Source organism: Lepisosteus platostomus, chromosome 20 (genome assembly GCF_059453375.1).
Source record: "Lepisosteus platostomus isolate fLepPlt1 chromosome 20, fLepPlt1.hap1, whole genome shotgun sequence".
Taxonomy (NCBI): Eukaryota; Metazoa; Chordata; class Actinopteri; order Semionotiformes; family Lepisosteidae; genus Lepisosteus; species Lepisosteus platostomus.
The window spans coordinates 12035773-12059047 of record NC_142630.1 but is presented as its reverse complement, the minus strand read 5'-3'; the positions used below and the strand labels follow the sequence as shown (position 1 = coordinate 12059047).

At 35.2% G+C, this 23275-nt stretch overlaps 1 protein-coding gene and 1 long non-coding RNA gene across 3 annotated transcripts; one reads left to right on the top strand and one right to left on the bottom strand.

Moving 5' to 3' along the window:
- Positions 1 to 5762: 5762 nt before the first annotated feature.
- On the bottom strand, positions 5763 to 9943 carry pop4 (POP4 homolog, ribonuclease P/MRP subunit). 2 transcript variants are annotated; one of them, XM_088613685.1, is made up of 7 exons: positions 9840 to 9943; positions 9349 to 9401; positions 8759 to 8982; positions 8205 to 8282; positions 7293 to 7365; positions 7025 to 7112; positions 5763 to 6914 (listed from the first exon to the last, which is right to left on the bottom strand). In XM_088613685.1, the coding sequence occupies exons 1-7, from the start codon at positions 9844 to 9846 to the stop codon at positions 6778 to 6780; spliced, it is 660 nt and encodes a 219-aa protein (XP_088469811.1). In that variant the 5' UTR covers positions 9847 to 9943; the 3' UTR covers positions 5763 to 6777. The 2 variants fall into 2 exon arrangements, with proteins under 2 accessions (XP_088469811.1, XP_088469810.1); XM_088613684.1 differs by having other exon boundaries at positions 7025 to 7126; positions 7304 to 7365.
- On the top strand, positions 9901 to 15111 carry LOC148644499 (uncharacterized). The gene is made up of 3 exons (XR_015928649.1): positions 9901 to 9974; positions 11537 to 11635; positions 13836 to 15111. It is a non-coding gene; the product is annotated as an uncharacterized LOC148644499 (long non-coding RNA).
- Positions 15112 to 23275: the final 8164 nt, after the last annotated feature.

The following is a 23275-nucleotide window of genomic DNA, read 5'->3' as shown; positions in this document are numbered from 1 at the left end:
TATTCAGTATTGTATTCAGTATGTCTAGGGATTCCATTAATAATTTAAGCTGTAAACTCAAGACAGCATGACAGTGTTGCATGTCCCTTCATTGAAATGGCAGTATTGTTTCAATGCCAACGTCTAGTATTAGCAATAGATATGAGAATCAGAGAACAGAACATGTGCTTGCAGTTAACCCTCTTATGTACAGTACTTTGTAATTGTACCCATACATAGGTAAAATACATGTTTCATAACAGTTTTATTGATGTGAGGTGATAATATGCACAGTGTAAGGAAACCAGGGTGCCCTTATCATAGAATGTCATAATGCTTTGTCTTTTTAGGCCAAACTGGCTTTTTTTTTTTAAAAAAAAAGACCATAGTTAACATGGTTGTTATAACTAGAGGCCAATCATTAAAGACTCCCAAGACACCATGAAGCAGACAAAAACCACATTTACACCTACACTTACTGTCATGTAAACTCTTATTTCCTTCTTGAGTGTGATCGTTTTATGTGGTTATCAGTAAGGTCAAAAGTATGATTAGGGTGGAGAATGAAAGGCAAAGTAGATCCCGTAGGGCGGAAACATGGTTACAGAAGCTGCTAGTAAACTACAAGTCAGGCAAACACGTGTCACAGTACTGCTTTAAATTTGAATGCTGTTAATATATTTTGGATTAGTTTAGTCAGAAGGGGTGAGTATGATTAGTCCTTTCCGCCTGCCTCTCACTGCATCTGTTTGTAATCTGTGTGTATATGGTGACACAATTTATCTTCTATAAAGAAAGCAGAGATCATGTCAAGCTCAAAGTGTCATTTCCAGGAAAGAGATGGGTAGCATGGTTCCCACCCTAGTGTATTTGCTGCCCAATTGATGTATGATTAAAAGAATGATTTCTACAGGACAGATAAAGTACACTCTATTCATGATTGTTCCACTTGGTATTCCGTTTTAATGAGTTCAGTTAGTACAAGACAGTGATTCTGATTTCTCCAGATGTCATTTGACATGAGAGGTGCTACTTTAGTTCTCAGTTTTACATCTATGTGCCTGTGTTTTTTTTTAAATATCATAATTTAAGTTGCATTAAATAGGTATTTCCAGCGAGGTATAATCTCCTCCTGTTATATTCCAAGCTGCTATTGGCAGGAATTCCCACCAAGTAAATCAATTTTGTAATTTATTTTGATTTGACTGAAAATTTTTGCATTTTATTTATGTTCCCTGTAGTAAGGAAGAAAACAAAATGTCTAATATTCTGTAAATAGTGAGGACGTGGTAATTCTTTTTGTCATAGTTTCCTTTATTCTCAGACAGAGCAGGAAGTATTATAACCCAGTTGTGGTTTTCAGAAACTATTATTTCTCTCTCTCTTTTTTAACTTGAGTTAATTCGGGGCGGCTTAGTGTTGCAGTGGTTAGCATTGCTGCCTCACAGCACTGGAGCCCTGTGTTCGTGTGTGTTTCCTCTGTGTGCACTGGTTTCCCCCTATAGTCCAAAAACATACTGATAGGTTATTTAGATGATAACAAGGTAGGTTAATTAGCCTCTGGGAAAATTGCCCTTAGGTGTGAGTGTGTGTCTGTGTTTGTGTGTCTGCTCTGCGATGGACTGGCGTGCTATCCAGGGTGTACCCTGCCTTGTGCCTGTTGCTTGTAGGGAGAGCCTCCAGCTCCAACGTGACCCTGAATTCGAAGAAGCAGGTTCGAAAATGGATGGACGGATAGTTAATATGGTACTGGGTGTTAATGTGGCTGCAGGTGTATATCTGAGTGGAGTGTCTGCATTCTTCCCATGTTTGCATGGGTTTTCCCGGGGTATTCTAGATCTGATTGTCTAGGACTGCCATTCCTTGCTAGGGGGAGAACTCACAAGCTCTGAGCCCTGCCTCCCACCCCATCCGTATTGAAGTGTCTCGGACTTCCCCTCACCACTAAAAGATACTGCAGGAAATATGGATCCCATGAAAACACAAGGTGTTAGGAAGCACACAAACACACAGATATAGCAACAGAAATTCTCAAAACAGCATTTTAAACAAGGGATGAGATAAGACAGAAAGACATGCAGAAATTGCCTGGGTATGCCATCATACTCACACACCACATTCATTAATACAGTACCTCTCATTTATCTAGTTCAAGGACTGACCCATGTACAAGTTAAAAATAATGCTCTTGGTATTTATTTCAGAAAACGACATACACTGGGGCTTTGCTGGCACCTGGGCATATAAGAATAAAGATAGTTTACTTCCTTGTTTTTCAGAAGGTCGCAGACTGGAGCACGGTAATTCTGAGGGATGTTTTTTCCAAGTAGAAAAAATGTGACTGGCTGAACAAGCTATTCAAGATTCATATGCTATGTTGTTGACTGATAAGGCTCAATGTCTCGGTCAAAGTCACGAACAGCCAGGGAAAATAAGGGGTTTTACAATCTGGGTATATTTACTGATTACAGTATTCAGATTGGATTAAATGAAAATGCACATATATCAGTTATTATAAAATGGAGGAGATAAAATCACCTTTTTGTCCAGGTACTTTTTAGGTCCTATGAATAGCTTTAAAAAAACATTCAAAAGGAAATCTTGTCAACAGTCTTCATAAAGCAAGACTATAATGAACTGGATTATTACTTAAATCTGAATGTTGAAAAGCAAATTATATTTGTATCAGTTTATCAGAACACCTGCTTAAGAAAATGCCTGGATTGAGCTAATCTTTTCAAACAGTGAAGACAAAGTGAAGGAAAGCAAGGTGAGAGAACCATGAACTTCGGTCATAACATTTTATACTTTTAAATACAGTATATTGAAACAGTACTGGACTAAGAACTGGACTGTTCTGAGTCCAGGATAAAGCCTGACAGAGAGTTAAAGAGAAGTAAAATGGGATAGGATGGCAAAAATATAATTTAATTCGTATATAGATTTATCCCCAGAGTAAGGAAATGAAATCAGAAATCAGTCATAAGTAAATCAGAAAGCAATAGCCAACAGATGAAATCGGATAATATAAAGAGAAAGTGAAAAACCTTATAAATCAATTAAAACATGAACAGGAACACTGGTAGAAATGTATGGTAGAAAGGCCAAGAGAGATATTAAATAGTGTATTTAAACTTTGGGTGGACATACAGTATAAGCTCCATGGAGATAGCACCCCTGGTGCAAAATTGAACCAGGGCCCCCAGCACTGTGAGCCAGCAATACTTATATTAGAATCACTGATATTATACTAATTGTACTGAAAAAAACAAGAGATGTTCATGTCATGATAATTCGCTGTTTTTAAACACAAAATACAAAGGAAAAAATAATTTGATTAAGAAAGAATTTAGATAATAGAGGAAGAAATGGTCTATTCCTATGATCCCTGTAACTCCGAATGGAACTGATACTGAAAGAGTAAATGAATATAAGTACCTCAGCACTATTAGTGATTGTAAATTGACTTGGACAGCCAATATGGAGGCAAGGTATTTGAAGATGCAACAAAAGTTGTATTTTTTAACAAAGGGAAAACGTTTTAATGTAGACAGCACAATGCTGACACTTTCTTATAAGGGTTGTATTCAGAGAGTTCTAAACGTTTGTATTCAGTGCTGAAGAGGCGTCTTGTCCTTGCAGATCAAAAACAAGTTGGAAAAAGTGATCAGGACTGGTGGCAAGATTACTGGCACATCCTTGGACTCAATAACATGTCTAACAGAGTGACATTTTTAATTATATTATTAATCTTTCACATAGAAACTTAGATTGCCCCTCTCATCCACTCTTTTTAGAATATACTCTCCTAACCTCTAGGATGAGGTACCAGTTCCCTGGTATAAAGACTAAGAGAGCCCTTATGTCCTTTCTGCCTAAAAGAATTCTTTGTTGAACAATATAAAGATTGTTTGCAGGTAGGAATTTTATTATTGTTTTCACACTCTTTACAAGCTAATTGTCTGCTTTTTAATTTAATTGTACAGCTCTGTAAGTATAGTATAAAGAATACTATGCTATAACAGAATTATAATACTTTAGGGTCTGATTAACTGCTTATAATAAATAATCAAAAAGGAAAGGAAAGAAGACTTAGTAAATAATAGTTCCTTGGTAATACTTTGGAATAGTTTCTTCACTCAACTGGATTGAATAAGATCTTCATCAATGGATCTTCAATTCATTATTCGTGAGGGTTACAAGAAACATAAAAAATTGCTCAGATTGCACCAGATTTCCTGTTTTTGTGACTCAGTGAAGTAACATGGCTTTATTTTGCAATGTTCCTTCACTCGAAGTTAATTATGGAAATACTCAGGATACCTAGAAAATGTTACATTGAGTAAGCATTATTACTGGGTGCCATGTTATGTGATGAAAACAAAACACTTTTTTTTCTTGGAAGCAACTTTGCAAATAAGGATTTGATTGATCTAGTTCTTTATAGCTAACCTTTTTGTACAGGAGTTCCAGAAAGCTTGGCATTGAAAAGGATTAATCAAAACATTCTTTTTATAGTCGAACTTTCAGGTAGAACTTTTTATTTGAGGTATGAGGTAGAAAAGCCATTTGGGTTTTTATTTGAGTTATGTTGTTTAGAGTAAATGCAAACTATTTTATGTTTATTCTGAAATTTGTTCATAGCGAATATTAACTAAGTAGAGTAAATCACATGATTCTTAAGCCTTTGCCCTTTGGTCCACTTTAGCAAACACCTGATACTATTATGATCTTAGTGGGTTTGGCTTAGATCTTTCCCAGCAGTGAGATCTCCACCCATTCAGATTCCATTCTTTCATCTTCAGCAATACACAATTTGTACATGCTCCTGTCTTTGTAATGAAGTAACTGAAGTATTTGTAGCTCATTCAACCTAAACCAAACTTTCAAACTAAATATTTGTTTATATGTTATATAGCTAGCTGAAATGAACAGAATGAATGATGTAACAGTCTATGAGCTCATGTAAAGTTAACTCATAATAGTACTTTTATTCATGTCAGAAGTGCTACAAAAATTAAACCAGTGACCTAAAATAACAACTGTCCCATCCCATGTAGAGACTTGCATTCTCAGTTCACTTCACATAAGAGAACCCCTATGGTACAGGATCTTCATAGTCCATCCATGGTGCACTGCGACCCTAGTCAGTCACAGGGCAGACAGACACAAACACACTCCAGGACCAGTTTTCTCAGAAGCTGATTAACCTACCAGTATGTCTTTGGACTGTGGAAGGAAACCAGAGTATCTGGAGGAAACCAGCTGAACAGGGGGCGAATATACAAACTCCACACAGATAGCACCCCAGCTCTGGAACTGAACCCAGGGCTCCACCACTGCTTTCTCCAGGGTAGGGTTTCTCTGGTTAACAAGTAGCAATGCTAATCATTGTGGACTGTATTTTGGTCTTCAAAATATTAATACGTAAGCTGTTGTTATACAGTACTTCATTTTTGTATATAAATTGCAAAGATAATAATTGTAATCATTTGCTTTTCATTTTATAAAGCAATTGATGTTAAAAAACATTATGAGCTCTGGTCTATTTGTACATAAGAGCTACTGATCCACCAGTCAACAGTAGAGAATAAAAAACTGAATACTCGAGCAGCCACTGCATGACAAAGCCATGCGGTAGAACAAGAGAAAAAAGGAGACATGCTACGGCCACATGCCACCTGGTGGACAGAAGCATTTCAGCACAGTTCAGTTGAAAAGAAGGTTCTTGCAGTACTGTAAGAACTTATGAACATTGAAGGAGAAGAAGATAAAAAAAAACATATTTTAACATATTTTAATACATTCCTTGTATTCTTCAAGAATACAAAAATTTGACTTATATGTATAATTAACTCCAGGCAATTTTACATACTGGTAAACACAAAGAAATATGACACAAAGGTCTATTTTTAATCAGTGAAGCTTGGACACAATGGACAATGAGTAGGAATAATTACAATGAGTTTCGAAGACTAGGGCCCCAGCGTTGAGACAGCAGTGCTAACCACTACGCTTCCCAAAATCCATCATCTTTGTTTCCAAGACTAATTTAAATAACAATGCAAAGTAAAATCACTTTATTTCCTTCATAATAAACTGATTTATTATACGCATTCAATAATGAAAACAACCTTTTCCATAGCACAGTTTCTCAAACACTTCATTTCTTTTGATCAATTAGAATACAACTGCGTTTCTATCTAGAATACATCTGTGTTTTCTGTTTGAAAGTCACCACTGCAGTAAAGGACATCTTGTACAGAAAGATTTCCTACACTTTTTGCCAGCATTCACCGACAGAACTCAATTAAAAAGCTCCGATATAGTTACCTAGACAGTATGTCTTCCAACAGAGTTTTGACATATACTACCATCCTTAAGGAGTTTAACATTCAAAAACCGCATCTTAAAAATCAATCCTGTACTAAGTGTCAGGCTTCTGTGGCCTGCAGCACTAGTTATAAGCAGTTCACGTTTAGTTTCAAATTCTTGAGACTGTACATTATGAAAGAGACTGAGTTAATTTAAATGGTCTGAGAAACATTGCCTTTTTGCCAGTGCATTGTTGCTAGATGTAATCAGATTAGCATTAAACTGTGGAAATTAAAAGCATAAAGTAACTGACTGCCATTAAAAAAAAGATGTTTCTCCAGAGACAAGCTAATCAATAGCCTTTTCCGAGAAGCTGAATTTCTTTCATATCTTGCCTGGCAGCTGCAAATCTCTTTCCATTAGTCTCAGTGGAGCAACTGGTGACATTTCCTAAGAGGCTGCTTCAGCTACATTGGCTCTCAATTAAAGGTCTATGGTTCCTTTCACTTTAAATTTCTTAGCTGAGCGCTCGCTTGATCTGAGCTGAAACTTGCTGCCATAGATATAGGAAATGAATCCATCAATTTCCACACTAAAGACACTGTTGCGCTTTGGGATAACTGTAGGGAGGAAAAAAAAAGACAAAAAAACAGAAATTACTTTACAACATAAATTCTGAACAAAGCATTAAAACATACATTATTTAGATTGATGGATAATTGATGCACACCTTTCAGCCTGTCCTCTTCTGTGATAATTTTGAACACATGCTTCATCTCTTGTAAAAGAATTCCTGTAGTGCCCACATAAGAAGGACACTTAGATTTGACCACTGGAAAAAAAAAGAAGAAGATATTGATTCACAACTTCCAAAAAAGATTATTAAGGCTATTGTTTTAATTGGAAGCTTTGATGAGAAAAATTAAAACTAGAATGTACAGTACTTATTTTGCTTAAACAATTCTATGTATCTTTATGTCAGATTAAAGAAAAAGAACAATACAATTACCTGTTATAATAGCACCATGGAAATCTGCCTTCAATAGCTTATTCTGGATCATCTGAGGGTTGCTAAGATTAAAGTAAAAGTGGTAGAAAAACCTGATTTAACTGCAAGACAGAATTTCATTTATACAGTGCATTTGCTTTATCCATTCTGAATGGTAAAATGTTTTAAAGGAACTAATAGGACAAAGGGTGAAATAGAAGAACCTGCCTCGTATCAGTTATGGTCTTAAAATACTAGTGTTTTAAGCCACAATTGTGACATCTTGATATAAATTATAAAGAAATTATGAGAAAGAATTATCATACTAGGAAAAGTGATTATATTTTCCATAATGATCTTCAGGAATCATCCTAAAGAAGCAAATAAAGAGTTCCCTGAAGTGCTCACTGTGGTACTGGTTATCAAATCCTAACAGATTTCTCCTTCTTGTCAATGATTTACAGTTTAACATGACCCAGGGAAATATTAAAAATATAAATATTAGAAAACGTAATGTATCAATCATACAATAATAACACTTTACAGAATGAGAACAACAATAAATAAAAAGAATACACAAGATAAAACACAATTACAATATACAGAGGAGACCGTGGATGGTGGTACTAAGAAAAGCAGAGGAGTGAAGAATGGAACCAGTTAAGTAAAGGCTCTTCTAAAGAAGGTTTTGAGTCTGGATTTGAAGGAGTTTAGAGAAGGTGACTCTCTGATAATGAAAACTTAAACCTGTTGTACCTGTCTATGTGTTAACATTGTCAAATTAAGAAGCAGTTTTATTGTTTTGCTAGTGAGCTAATGCCAAAATCTGCTTACTTCCACCCTTAACAAACATAGGACAGCTGTTGATTGCATTATGGTTTATTGTTTTGACAGCTTTTTTAAATTAAGCATGCAGTCATACCTTTCTGGTCTGAGTCCATTACAAAGATCACGCATGTACTGCTTCCACAATTCATGTAGTGGCAAGAAGAGTTCATACCTGGCAAAACAACTTTAATAAAAGACATCCTTCCATCTCTAGAGTCAACAGGTGACCTGTTCTATAGCCTTACTCCAAAAATTAATTGTAATTCACATTTAATCCATTTACTGCACTTCTATCATACCTTATAAATTGTACCGAACAAAAAGATGTTAATTCCACACTAAAATATGAAGGAAGGCTGTGGAGCTTTCTTTAGGTGTTCATACTAAAACCCTGTATCTTTTTTACTCTTTATACACGTCAGTGTACAATTAACCTCTACTTCCTTTGCGGCTCGCATACTGACACAGCTCCCCACCTCTCTAAATATGATTAATAAAAGTTAATACAAACAGATGGAAGATATGCCCCCTTTTCCCATTTCATTAAAGCGAAGTGTTCTGCATTCAAATTAAAAAACAAAATGAAGAGTTTCACTCTACCATTTCACACATTACTGAATAAAAATAATAAACTGTAATTGCACTGACTTCTGCTGCTCGGGTTTCAGCTCAAATACTTTCATTTCCCTCCTCTGCTTGGCATTTAGGCCTTTTGCTTTCTTCCTCTTTTTCTTCTGAACTCTCTTGAAGGCATGCTCAAGTACCACTGCCTTGCGAACCAAAAACTGCTGGATTTCCTCTTCTTTGAGCCTTGGCATGCTCCTCTTCAGAAATGCGTTTGTGAAAGCTTCTGCTTGATTGGCATCTTGGGACTGTTATGAAGACAAGCAGAAAATGTTTTTATTGCTGCAGTGAACGAGACAAATCACTTCAGCGCTTCCTCCCTATTGGAAGCAATGCCTTCCTTTAATCTAAATTAATTCAGAGATTTGTAGTAGTAACTCGCAAGTGGAATTCATATGTAAAGCAGAATGGAAATGAGAGAAAACGTTTAATCTTGAATCTGCCAATGTTCTGGAAAACAGATCAAAACACTCAAAAGATCAGATTTTCAATTTCTAAAAGCAAAAACCCCATCCTGTTGCAAAACAGCTTAAAAGTGTGAAGTCTCCACTTTTTGGTACACAAAAACTGCAGAGGGCAGCAAAGGACAGCACGTCTGAAAAGAATAAATTTACCTGGATGCCCAGAATTGCAGCCTGTTTAGCTGGTAGAGCAGACTGAACACTACCTACAAAAATAATACAAAATAATACAAAAACAATAAAAAAAAATTGAAGAATAACTTGAATATCTTTGCACACCTTCACAACCCGTTTAATATTTGCATAGAAATACGAGCTGGACAAATGAAAAGCACGGAAGGGTTTGATATGACTGTTTCAACTTTTGATCGTCACACATTTGTAAACCGTACCTTGACATTTTTTCAAGTTTGAAAACAAATAGGCTTTCAACCGTTTGTACGTGTAAACTAAAGCACATGTATTAATATCCAATTATTGTTTGCAAAACTCGAATACTTTATTGAAGCTTGAAAAAGTGTGAGACGAGAAGAAAAGTATTTTTTTCGATGAAGCTAGAAACAGTGTGTGATTACAGAAATAGCTTTCACACCTAGTGATCATGGTTTAAACGTGTTTTTCTTTACAAAATTAGCCAGACTTACATTCCATTCTGATGTGCTTCTCGTTATCCTTTCTGCATTGAAATTTAAACTCAACTCCACTCCACAACGTGAGTCTGCGTCTATGAAGTACTTCCGCACCACGTGGTCACATAGACATGATTAGTCGATTGCGAGGTAGGTTCAATTTTAAGCATTACTGTGTATGCAATTAATTAATTATTTTACTTTACATACGGATATTATGAGCTGAATATTATGAGCTATGCATCTGTATGTTTAAGATCCGTGTATTATCGTATAAGCTAATAAGCATTAGCTTGGTATATGCTAGTTTAGTGACTCTGGTAGGCAGTACATGTGCTTTAAACTCTCCCACGGTAGAAGAGTTCAGTTATAGTTTCTGTTAAGTGCTGAAACCTGAAATACTCTTTTCTTCTGTTTAATAATATAATTAAACGCAGTGTGATTCAAGGGCCTGTGAAGACAGTGGTAAACAAAAAGGTGTTGACTCCAAAGTCTATTTTCTCACACAAATCATGGCTACGTTTTAGACGTCTGTAAAACAAATATTATTATGTATGTCATATTATTGGCCCCAACTAGCTGGAAGGCATAATGAGCAAACATCCATCTATCCATCCATGTCATATTAGTTTTGAGTCACATATGATTTTTCGTGTCTGAATCTCAAATTTGTTTTAATATCCTTTAACCTCCTTTTTTGTACTGCTCTGTATTCCAAACACTCCGTGCCACTCTGATCTATTTGCAAAGGACAGGTTTTATGTTTCTGTGTCCCAAAAGCATTCCTTATTCAAAGGTTTAAAGTAATTTAAAAGTGTACCAACAAAATATTTTTTATTGCTCATAGAATTACAGCCTTGTTGTTTGGAAACATTTCAGCTGCAAACAATCTTCCCCAGACAGAGATAAACGTGTCTAATTGTCTGCACATTCAAAGCAATGGAAAAAAAAACTGTAGTTGAGAATGTGCAATATTTGTGAGCACCATGACAGCCTTAAAAAGCAATTACTAAACCATTATGTGTCTCTGCAATAATTATTTCAGTTGAATATATATATATAACATTGTAGGCTGAATTCATTGGACACACAAACTGAACATACTGATTGATGAGGATCCCTGGTGGAAAGAATGTTGATTTTGTCCAGAACTAGTTTTAATAAATAAGAACTTTAAAAAAGGCTACACACGAGAAGATCTATCCCATCTGGGAATTAGGGTTCAGTGATTCAGGGATCTTATCCATCCATTTCTTGAATGGAGCTAAGGTGTCAGCTTCAACCTCATGAGTGGGTAGCTTGTTCCACACTCTTATAACCTAAATATATTTATATAACATATTAGCAGGTAGGTAGGTATTTTTCTTTTTTTGTACATAGGCAAACATTTTTACTCATTTACCCTGGCTATGAAATAATAGAAGGGTCCAGTATACATTTAATTTGTTGAGGTATGAAAGCTGACTGAATAACAAAATATGGATGGATTGAATATTTAAGTTGAGCTTAACAACTATGCCTCTACCAGAAAATGAAATGTTTCTCAGTGACTTTTAAGTTATTCTGATTGTATCATTGCCCTCACTTGGTAAAATTATTGAAAAGCAAAAACAAGATGCCGGGTAATCCTGACCTTTGGGAATCACAGCAACAGATTTGCCCATGACACCAGCGATACAAGTTCAATTCCCAGAAAACCTTCTTTTAAACAGGACATCAATGGCAGGAGGAAGCCCATGCCAATAAGGAGGTATGCTGCAGCTCAGCAGGGAACAGAGCAACATGCACATCCCTGGTATAGTTCCAGAGAGGTAGGAGTCATGTAGCAGCTTATTATCTCCTTGCCAGGCGGGCCAGACCTCTTAGAAACGCAGTAACAAGCATGCCTGCAGTGCTGGTGATCCTGGTTTGATCCTGTCACACACTGCTTTCGCCTCCCATGCTGCACTATTATTGAAAAAATGGCAAGCTTTAGTCATAGCAAAATAAAGCTTAAGGAAGCAAATTTTGCAAGAGAAAAGTGAACGTACTCAGGGGGAAACAATGTTGTATTGATTTCTAAAGGGACAGTGCTTCCCAATGCCCGTGTGAGTTGAAAGTGAGGGTTTCCCGTGGGTACTTATCTGAGCTACTGGAAAGCTGACGACAAACTTGAGTGCACTTAAACCTACCAGTTTTCATCTCCTGTGGCATTTCAAACAACATTAAGTGCACTTTTCATTTTTAACGACTACCTAATCAGATTTAAGGATAAATTAAAAATATGCCTAAGAATACATACTGTAGGAATACATCACACTAGGAAAAGCTTAAAAGGCAGGGTAGATTTTTAAGTTCTAAGAGACAGGGATTTTTTTTTTCTTTAACCAAAGAAAAATGTGGTTACATTACTTAGCTATTAATTGCAGTATTTGGATTACTGTGTCACCAGATTGCCATGTGTTATAATCCCTACTTCAGCGGGGGGAAAAAAAGAGAGCAGGTGTTTGAACCGACACTCAATTTGCACCAAAGCCTTGTCGTCTCGTAAATGTTTTTGGAAGCAGGATGGGTCATGACTGGAAATTTATTAGACGATTTGCTGAGAGAATTGCTTTTTGACTTTGAATACAAACATTTGTGTTTTGGGGACGATTTCACTCTGACCTGATGACTACTGCCTGTCTTTGTCTGTCTCTCCGTCTGCCTTTCAGCATGGATATGGAATGAATACAGGTCTGACAGCTCAGAAGAAATAGTCTGCATAAAGCCATAGCAATGGCCCACATGATCTTGAGCTAGTATAGGTAGTGTTGTGTATGGCATAGGTGTTCATAATACCATGTCAAGACAGGAGGAAAAGGTCAGGAAGAAACATAGAGACAGAGTGGAGGTTGTTGAGTTTCTATGAAAAGACCTGAAATGCCTATAAATAAAAGATAAGAATGCTCAAGTGTTTATAATACATAAAGGTGACACAAGTCTTGTGAATACAATAAACACAATGAAAGCACCAGGCTTAAAAGCTTATCATAGAATAAACTTTTTTGCTCTGAACTCTTGTACACCAGCTTGGTGAAAGCATTGAACGGCTGGTCTTGGTTTAAAATTTTAAGTTACATAGTATCAAGAGAGTTGATGGTCTGCCCAGCTTTTATTTCTAAATTATGAAACGTATAGGTTAAAGCAGGGCTCCCCATCCTGGTCCTAGAGGGCTGGTGTGTTTATAGGTTTTCAGTCCAGCTGGGCTTTGAACGACCTTAATCAGCTTGTTATTGTCTTAATTGGACTCATTTGTCAGCTTCTTCAATCTCTTCAGGTGTTGGTGCTTTAAATACACCTGGAAAATCTACAGTCACACCTACCCTTCAGCACCAGGATTGGTCAGCCCTGAGCTAAAACTTTGATTTAGAAATAAAAAGAAAGATGTTTATGGTTTAAATAGTGCTAAGAATAAATGGGCAATGCTTTGTGTTGTGTGTAATAAAATTAGATGATATACTATACATTGAGCCTGCAAATGTTATCAGTTATTTGTTCCACTAAAATGTGGAGTATTTGCTGAAATAAAAACTGTTTCCAGCAGTACAGACTTAAAAAAAAGATATCCTTTCCTTACACGATTCATACTTACAAGATTTACTTTGTTTATATTTTTTATATTATATATTTTTATATTTTATTTATATTTTAAATCATCTGTGAATCTAATTTTTTAAAAGAAGTCTAACATCTTGTCCCTTTCTTGTCAGTCGTTGGCAGGCTTCAACTTGTTTTTCTCTTGCATTGAGGTCTTACTGGGCTCAAGAGAAAGCAACTGATATGTCTTTCATGAATGACATTATCTGTGTTTTATAGCACAAGAGCTCTCATGGCTTAAGAAAATCTCTGAATTAGAAGAGCTAACAGGGAATGGTAACTCTGATTGTTCGAAAGGTCACGGACCAAGTCTAATTCACATGATACTTGTTCAGCGTTTCTGAATCACCTCTAGGCTTGTCTGACCTTTCCGTTTCTTTCTGTACCAACCAGACATTGCACCAATACCTAAGAACAGGAAGAAAAATCTGCCTTTTCAATGTGTATTGAAGAAAATCTATGAACAATTACATGTGGCTTTCAGAACAAACTGTGAAGATATACCTACTTACAGAATAAAAGTAAAAAGATTTATCCTTAAAACTTATTACCAGTGAAGAATAACTGTATTTAAACTAATTAAAGGAAATCCTGTGGAATTGATACAAACAATGGAACAAATTATCACAAACTTTAGAATGTTTATTACAGTTCCTCTAAAGAAAAGCAAATTGGGAACAATAATTTTCTCCTCTTTTCTTATGCCTTCATCTTAAAAAAAAACAAATGGGCTCAATGTGTATATATTTGTATGTCGTTCCCACATTACAATGTTCTTACATTGAACTTTCCAAGTATTTCAAGTGATTATTTAAAGCAAATATTTCTTGCTTTGTCTAAACGTTTTTGGTGAAATGAGCTTGACATAAATGTATGTGTCTGGTAGCTAAATGCTAGCTGATAATACTAAACTTTCTTGTTAAACATTCCCCAAGTAAAGGTTTGCTTCTGCATAAAATGCATTTAAAATTCGAAGAACTAGGCCTTGTCCTACAGCCAGTCAAAATCATTTTAAAATTGTCATCACTCTCCATTAACAACTTTGCCTCACTCTACAGCTAAACTCGAGTGAACTGGTGTTACCTCTGTGCACACAGACAAAAGGAATGACATACAGTAGTAGCTGTAATTGACTTTGGCTACTTTTGATCTGATTTTGTAAGACAGTATAGCTCATACAACTTCAAACATTTTGACAAATAGGCTCCCAGGTTTCATATATACATCTCTAATTGTGTAACTTGAACAATTGGAATGCGTATGTATGAATATTCACAGTGACAGGGATATTTTTAATTGATTTGCTTTATCTGAGTACGAGCAAAATATCCACCTTCTTATTTTAATAATGGAGACCAGAAATGTAACCCATTAAATATTTCTGTCAAGCATACTTGGTATTTGTTGCTGCTTGTGTACAGAATGTTATTTCAGTATTCTACTTCTAAACCATGCCCTGTTTCTTTGGTCCAAATGGAAAGGTATAACAAATATTTTCTTCTACTTTTTGTCCATTTTATCTGGAAGGTATTTCATCACCTGCCTCCTATTTGTGTTTAACACCAAACTCTACATAGAGGTAAACAGATGTGATGATACTTGGTTAACAATATAGTGTGGTACAATGTATGCTCCAAAATAAAACGTGTTCTTTTACTAAAGCAAAGAATGGTGTCATTTTCAACATATCCTTTATATAATAATCCCAAAACAATGCACTTTGGTAGTTTTTTTTTTACTTAAACTAATCTAATTCATTCGTTTCTTTTGTTTTCATAAGAAGTATTTTTCAAGAAACATAAAGTAGAGCAGTACACTTAGGAAATTATGTATACTTTGTGGTATCAATTCAATTCCATCACAACACCACAAGAGGGCGATCTTACATTACGTAGTAGGAGCCAATCAATTAACAATGTACGTGGCATATTGCGAGCAGTATATTAATAAGAAAATCTAAAAGAGGAAACCACGATGTCTTTATTATGCTGAAATCAGCAGTTATTCTACATTCTAAATATCAGATGTCCAAAATTAGAAAAACAACACAATTCTCTTTGAACATATGTTACAGGGATTGACATTGTGTGTGCAAATTGAAATTATATGACCTTTCACATTATCTGTTTTGGATCTGCTGCAAGCAGTTAGGTCAGAAACATGGCTTATTAGGGCATTGTTTGTAATTGATGTAGTTTTTCATTGTGCTATTCCAATGCTATTCCAGGGGGGGTCAGTCATATTTACCTGAAATTTGCTTGTAGTTTCTTGCAAAGCCCAGTACGTTTGTTTCCCCCACGAATTAAAAAGTTCCCTGTTCAGATTCCCTGCACAGACTTGCCATAATGAATACAGGTCAGTGGGTTACAGTGTGAAGGGGTGTCATATCTCAGATCTTATTAGAAATATACACTTGGGCCCAGGTTGTAAAATACAGTTCAATTGGCAGTCATTAATTGACATTTGTATGTTATTCAAAAAAAGCAAAAGCATTTTGCTTACATTCCACACACAAAGCACAGATCTGTCACTTACTGTGTTTGATGGGGTCAATGCATTCATTGAAATTACTGTTTTGATTTTTATATTTTTAAAATAATTAATAAGAAGTGCATACACCTCTTATTAATGTGGGATTTTAGGCTTGTGTAACAAATAGATAATCTATTAACCAGGACTGTTAAAAGCCAAAATAATCATGTGGGAAAAAGTATTCCTATTTAAACATTTCATAAGTCACATTTGGCCCTTTTATTTGTGAGCTTTCAAGCACCAGAAATAGAATATGTCACTGTACCCCACTTAATGTGCATGGTGCACAATGAGACATCTATCAAAAAAGGCTCCTATTTTCTATTACTTTATCTGCAGACCAGGTTACAATTGGCACACTATAGTAAGGTGATTACCTTGCCTTACACATCATCTAATAAGAAAGTCCATTCAAGTTTTTGGTTTCTTCAAGCAAACCTTTATTCTGCCCCACTCTCCTATATACAGTATAATTGACTTCACTGAAATTTTGTGATCTCACACAAATCATGCAAGTTATATAATGTGCAATTTATTTTAAGAACTAAATGACAAAGTTGCAATATTTACCATTTTTGAAAATAAGGATTTTGGAAATGTTATAATGTAAATTAAAATACAAAACCCAGGACACACTCTGCTGTATTCACAGTCTGCATTATCACCTCCATTATGATATATAATAACATCACGAAAACTGTATCATAATATCAAATTATATTGTGATTTTCCCAGACAGGATAATGAAATAGACTATGAGGATAAAACACTGCTGCTGCACAGGATCTCAGTAACTTTGTCTTGCTCTGGTTTCCTGTAATGTACTGATGGCAAACTGGAGACAGCAGGTGTTTGTAAAAATTAGCCTACAGCAGTTTAATGGCTCAGTTGATATATAAAAAGTCTGCGTTCCTCTTCCAGTCATAGCTCACTACCCTGACGTATATGCTCAAAGATCCCATTTCCCACAACATTCTGTGGGAATGTATTGCACAGAATGATCAAGAAGAAAAAAAGTTCTGTCACAATACTACATCTATGCACCCTTTCCTGATGGCTAAGTGTCAGGTTAGCTGCGTTCCTAGGCAGGTGGGTTAAGGCTTTTTAATGTAAGTCATTTTCTATCCCTGACCTATAGCTGTACTCTCTCTGCTAATATAGATGCATTTCTAGAAAGATGCATTTAGTCTGTGACCAGAAAAATCCCCTGCAGGGTCTTGACATTTATGTTGTAAATGATCCATCCTTAGTTTTGGGAGAGCTATTGAACTAGAAAAAGAACATAACTAGTAAGTGTAAAATTCTCTTCCCTCTATAAAACACATTCAGCATATATTCCAAAAGCAATGAAGATGTTCACAGGGTGCCATATAATGCGCAATAAAAGGTTAGTCAAGGTTTCTGTTTACCAAGGCTTGACCAAACACAGCTGCTGCATTCTGAAATTACTGGATATCAGCTTAATAACATCACTAACAAGCTGTGTAACAAGCAGCTCACTGAAACATTTCTCACTTTCCGTTTGTCTCACTTCCTTCAAACACATTTTGTGCTGTAACATTTCGGTACACCGTTCAATAACATCTGGATAATACAAAAAACGGGATGGATGGGTCATTTTTGTAGCATTTCGATGGCAAGGTAGAAAGGGCAGTTTGCTTCACAGCTTTTCAAATACTTAAAGTTGGTCCTGTAGTTCGAGCACTCATGTTCCGAATACCAATTCACCATGTAATGCCGAAGTTCATTCTGGGGCAAGGAAGTGGAAAACCAAAGAGAATGATTTCAATTTTTTTTTTTTAGATGGATCCAGCTAATTGAAACCCCTGCCTGTCTCTGTGAGCTTTTAAGAGCATGTGCATTAAAACTGCAAGGAAAGCAGCAAAAACGCAATGATGTGACCTGACCTTCTGTAAGAGCCTGCTTGTCAGACAGGGGATGCTTACCAAACGCCACTTCTTTCCCTCTTGAAGGGGATGTTTCATTAATAGAAGATATGCATATCAATATTTAATAGACAATCTGCTGGCGCTCCTTTTGTCCTTGGATAAGCTGAGCTCTTCTCGCTGCCTCTGCATCAACTTTTCAAACTGAAAGAAGGCTCTACTTGTCATACCTCACACCCGGCTCCCCATGGAATTTCTTCTACACCAGTATACTGGATCAGAGGGAGCTACAAAAAGCTCGGCAAACATTGAATGTCAAATACTGTATATGGCAGTGAACATTACATTAGTTGATGGTAAATATTAACTGGTACCTGGCCTATATTCCCGCCCAGTATCATTCAGCTGGCTGTTAACCATTTAATTAGCTCAAAAATCAGATAAGACAAGTGTGTTTTTTTGTACCTTAATTGGTAATGGCTGATATACAGTAAATATCTCCTTTAGCAGTATTGAAATGAGATATCTTTGGGTATTTCTCTCATGACAGAAATATTTTCTAAAGATTCTTGCTCTGCAGAGAACTTGAAACATTTTTACTTTGCAATACAATTTGGAAGAAACAGGTCCAGGTGAGGTGCATGCTACAGCATTTTATGTGTTTCAGGCAGTTTATGAGGCAACAGGGGCAAACCCAGATAATTAATTCTTTGGTGAGTTCAATAAAATGTAGCAACTGGCTGTAATTAAAAGTATTCACATGAGCAAGTCACTACATAAGAAGCATGCAAAACACAATTGGATTAATTTTTTATGTTTATTTACAATTTTCATCATTTGTTCTTACATTGAAAGATGCAAAGTCTAATTTTAGAAAGTACTAAAATGATCAAATTGATTTTATATTGTAATTGCAAAACCTTATATTATATTTACTGTTGACAGTAAGGAATTTAACCCAATACAGGAGTCAGTTAAGAACATCCAGGTTTAATGTTTTCAGGAATGGAAAAAAAGACTCTTTTTCTTTTTCTGAACCACATTTTACACCCACTGAAGAGGGAACAGTTCCTCTGAGAAGAAACACATGAGATACCTTTTATCTTTGTTTTCGAGATTCACATATATTATTTTAAATCTGCATACTGATTTGCATGCACTAAACCATTTTCCATAGTCCCCCCATCATGCTACACTAACACTGTGTAAACTGTGTAAATTGTTTTGAGAATGTAATCATCATAAAAAGATTTACAGAAGTGAGCATTTCATTGATGTGCATACTGTGGGTATGCTTAGATTTAAGAAAAAAAATCTAAAGCCCACAGTTTCATTTACCTGATTAAAGCTACATAACCTGTTGTTTTTCTACTGGCAGGGCCCTATTCCAGGCTTACCCATATTGAATTATAATAACCTTAACCTTGATGTCTAGACACTGCAGGGCATTGAGTAGCAATCTAATGATCACACCCTTACGGTTGTGCTGGACACATTGATTTTGAAGTGTTTGTCACAAAACTTTCCACAGACAAAATGTAGTTCCTTTTTTTAATTTCTATTTTATTTTAAAATAAAAAGCATTACAAAGTAAGAAAGCATAATGTGTTTGTTTTGACAAAGATATTGTTTTAATGCCCTTTGCGCTGAAATGGGAAAGTTACCATCTATAGCAAACACTGCCACTTGATTTATGACTTGTAAACAGAAGGTTTATAAGATCATGCCCCTTTTGGAGTCCTTGTGAGGATTTCCAATATTTCCTCAGTTAAAGCTGAAAGAGTGGTTTTGATGCGGAAGGCTTTAACTTACACTGAGGAGATTTGATTAATTGGAGAGAATAAAAATGATTTTCACACTGAGGACTCAATTAATTAAATGGTTTTCTGAAATCTGCTTGTTACTACAGGCTGTCTATGTAAACTGGACTCCAGTAGATGTTTTTATTGAGTCGTTTATTAAGTTTATTAAGGTACTGTGTTCTGTTATATTGGTTTTAAGAGTGAAAGTCTCCCTTATTTTAATGCTTGGGTTACATATGTTACTAATATGAAAATCGAGAACAAGCTTCCCAGCAATAGTTCCATTGTTGGTTCCATTGTTGGAGATTGTTGATTCCCATTAATTGCTAAAAGCTAAATACACTAGACCTGCCAAAATGACCGTCTACAGTTTATACACATTCTTGTGTTCTTACTGTCTCCCTTAGGTTTACAGAGAAAAATAAACATACATTTAATAACAGACACAACGTATTTCATGTTGAGTTTTATAGTTCAAAATTCAATCTGTCCAATATCACACAAAATAATTAGATACTAAGCACTACCCAGACTAGATTGTAATCATTAATATTCCATTACTGTTAAGAGTGAAAACAGAGTGTGTTCTTTGTTAAATTAATCAGGATTAGCCTATATTCAGGATAATCTTTATCCAGATAATGTAAGTCCATGAGACTCTTTCAGAGCTTGTTAAATGACAGAAAAAAGAAAAAAACAATGCATTTAACTGCAAACAATCAGGTGTAAATATGTGTTGATCCAGGCTCTCCGACAAAGTGTGTGATCTTTTCTGAACATGCCCACAATTCAACCTCACAAATAATCTTTTTTTTATTCTCTGCTCTGTGAAGCATGTCTTTAACTCTACAAATGGAATGAAGCCTCTAAAAGAAGCATTTCAAGGAATTAACACATTTAAATGTTATTTGTTATATAATATTATATGTGGGTGCCTGGCTTTTTTTAAATTCTTAGTCTTATGTACTAGACAGAAAGAATAAAACCTGTTGAATGGAGGATTGTATTGACGGAAGCAGTCACTGAGATTTATTTGCAATCCTAAATCCTTGATTCAAGACAAGAACAAGTAGAATTTTATGTAGTGTATCTCTTGAGAAATAAATCTCCAGGAGACAATGAAATATTTTTTTCTCTCTTATTTTTACTTATTGTCATACTGTTATCTCATTCTTTTGTTCGTATTCCTGATTGTTACCAATGAATTTAGAGAGAGGGTTATCATAAATAGGGTTTTATCTGTGTATTTTTTTATCTGTTGATGAACAGGTGATTTTTTTTTCCATTTTGTTTTGTGTGGCACTTAAATTCTTTAAAGAGCAAGGATATGAAAGTGTTTCTGTCTGTCTTACCTCCCTTCCAGGAAGTTTTATCTTAGTCTTAGTATAAGGACAGTTTCAGCTTTTCACTCTGTTTGCATGTAAGGTATTGGTTGTTTTAGTCTGGCTAACTCTATGTGATGTTACTAGGCAGTATCTTCAAAAAGTTTTTTTTTTCATATCATAATGTCAATTTATCACAGATGGCAAAGTGATTCTCACATCTCCTCCTAAATCCCTGTATATCATAATGGGAATAAACTAAAGCATCTGGTTCATTTTTTACCAATATATGCCAGTGCAGTTTACAGTTTTCTTAAGCTAGATATGCATATAACAATCAATGTACTTTAGTTAAATAAGAGATAAAAAATGGTATACCTGAATATATATTTTGGTGACTCTTATGTGAGGAACAAAGGAGGATATTTAGAGTAGAAATTTAGAGTGAGCTGAATTATTAATGCTGCTATTTCCAATACTGTAATACCATAATATTAAGAATAATTAGAAAATTGTTTTGTTTTTTTTGACAGATTATCATAGACAGAGTAATGTGTATATGTTAATTACAGACTGAGCATAGCAAATGGCTATTGTGAATTTGTGAATGACATATTTTTAGAATTTTTCAGAAGCCAAACACATATAAAAAGACAACCAACATGCCAGCTGTTTTCTTTGAAAATACATAGCGATAGATAAGTCGCTGGATTATGATTTTCAGACAAATGCATGGCACTGTGGAGCTGGCTTAGCATAAAAATCCTCAGCAGATAAGCCTAAATCTTAGACAAAAAGAAAGATTTTTTTTAGATTTGTTAGGAAAGCTTCAATTTCTATATCCATATTTTAAGCAGATGGCCCATCATTTAGTTCTTAGCATTTACTGGTTCTCTGCTGTCAAATGGACAAAAGCATTTCTCTCTCAATAAAATTCCAGTATTTCTTTGCAGCATGATTCTACCACGAAGGAATGACCTACTTTTAGTGAACCCAAGACAAAGGATAGCTTTTCCACTGCCCTTCTCTTACATACAACATAGGAACTTTATTTAATAAAGCTATTAGCTCCAGCTAAATTCACTTTGTAAATCCATTTTGAAAGAAAATGAAAGTGGTTGCATCTTAAGGTCAGTCAAAATTAATTGAAGGCCTTTGTCTTGTTTATTCATTCTTGGAATAAGCTAAGTGTTAAAATTATTACCTTTCTATTTTTTGATCCCATATTTTTCTAATTTTCTTTATGATTCATTCCATACCCTTCCTCTGTGGTTAACAGCATACTGAATGAAATCAAACATTGTAGTCAAAACCGTAAAAATACAGTACAATTAATCAATCATAAGATCACAAAGGAATAAAACAACAATGATTCATTAAGAGATTTAATTATCTGTGTATCCACTGCACTCCTTTATATCAAGAAAAGTTTATAAATGATTATGTATGTTCTAACTAAAATTATAACTAGGGGTTTGCACACTGCATATATGACATTAGAAAAAAAAAGGAATAAAATCTGTTTTTTCATAGAAAGTAATCAAACAGGTATTCATCTGATAAACCCTAGTGGATATGCATGAGAGAACATGACTGAGACACAATAGAGGCAATAAATAAAATCAAATTGCAAAGCAATTTGCTGATAGAATTACTTGCCCATGACTGTTTCTGCACCTAAAATCCATGACCATAGTTATATAAAAGAAGGCAAAAAAGAAGAGCGGAGCCTATGAAAATAGAATGAATTGTGCATCTTAAAACAGCAAATCACTTTTAATTCTGTCAATTGAATTTCTCTTTAAAAGAAGTTTGTGGAGAATAAAAAGTAGCACAGATGCCAATTCAATGCCACCACAACCTTATTCTGAAAGTGAAGGACATTTAGGCACTCTGAACAGAAACCTGTTTTTTAAATATCTACAGATATGGGAATGTTTTTAATTGGTATAAAGCTAAATAAGGTTGAAACAGCAAAGAAATATGATGCATTGTTTTCACCTGTAAAACTGACGGTGAACTGACCAGTTATTTCTTGTCTGTGCGTATTTCCACAGTAAGGCCATCTGTTTGCAGATTGAAAGTGCTCTTGGATCCAAAGTTCAAAGCAGAGGTTATAAGGCATCCAGCTCAAATATTGTAGCACTGAAAACCTCAAGAAATTAGTAGCTCTAGAAATCATTTGCCATGATATCCTTTCACAAAGGTTTAATGTTTTTTGTACACCTCTGACTCAACATAAACAATTTCCAGCTGTGTCACATCTGTTCTTATTCACCTGTCCAGGAAAA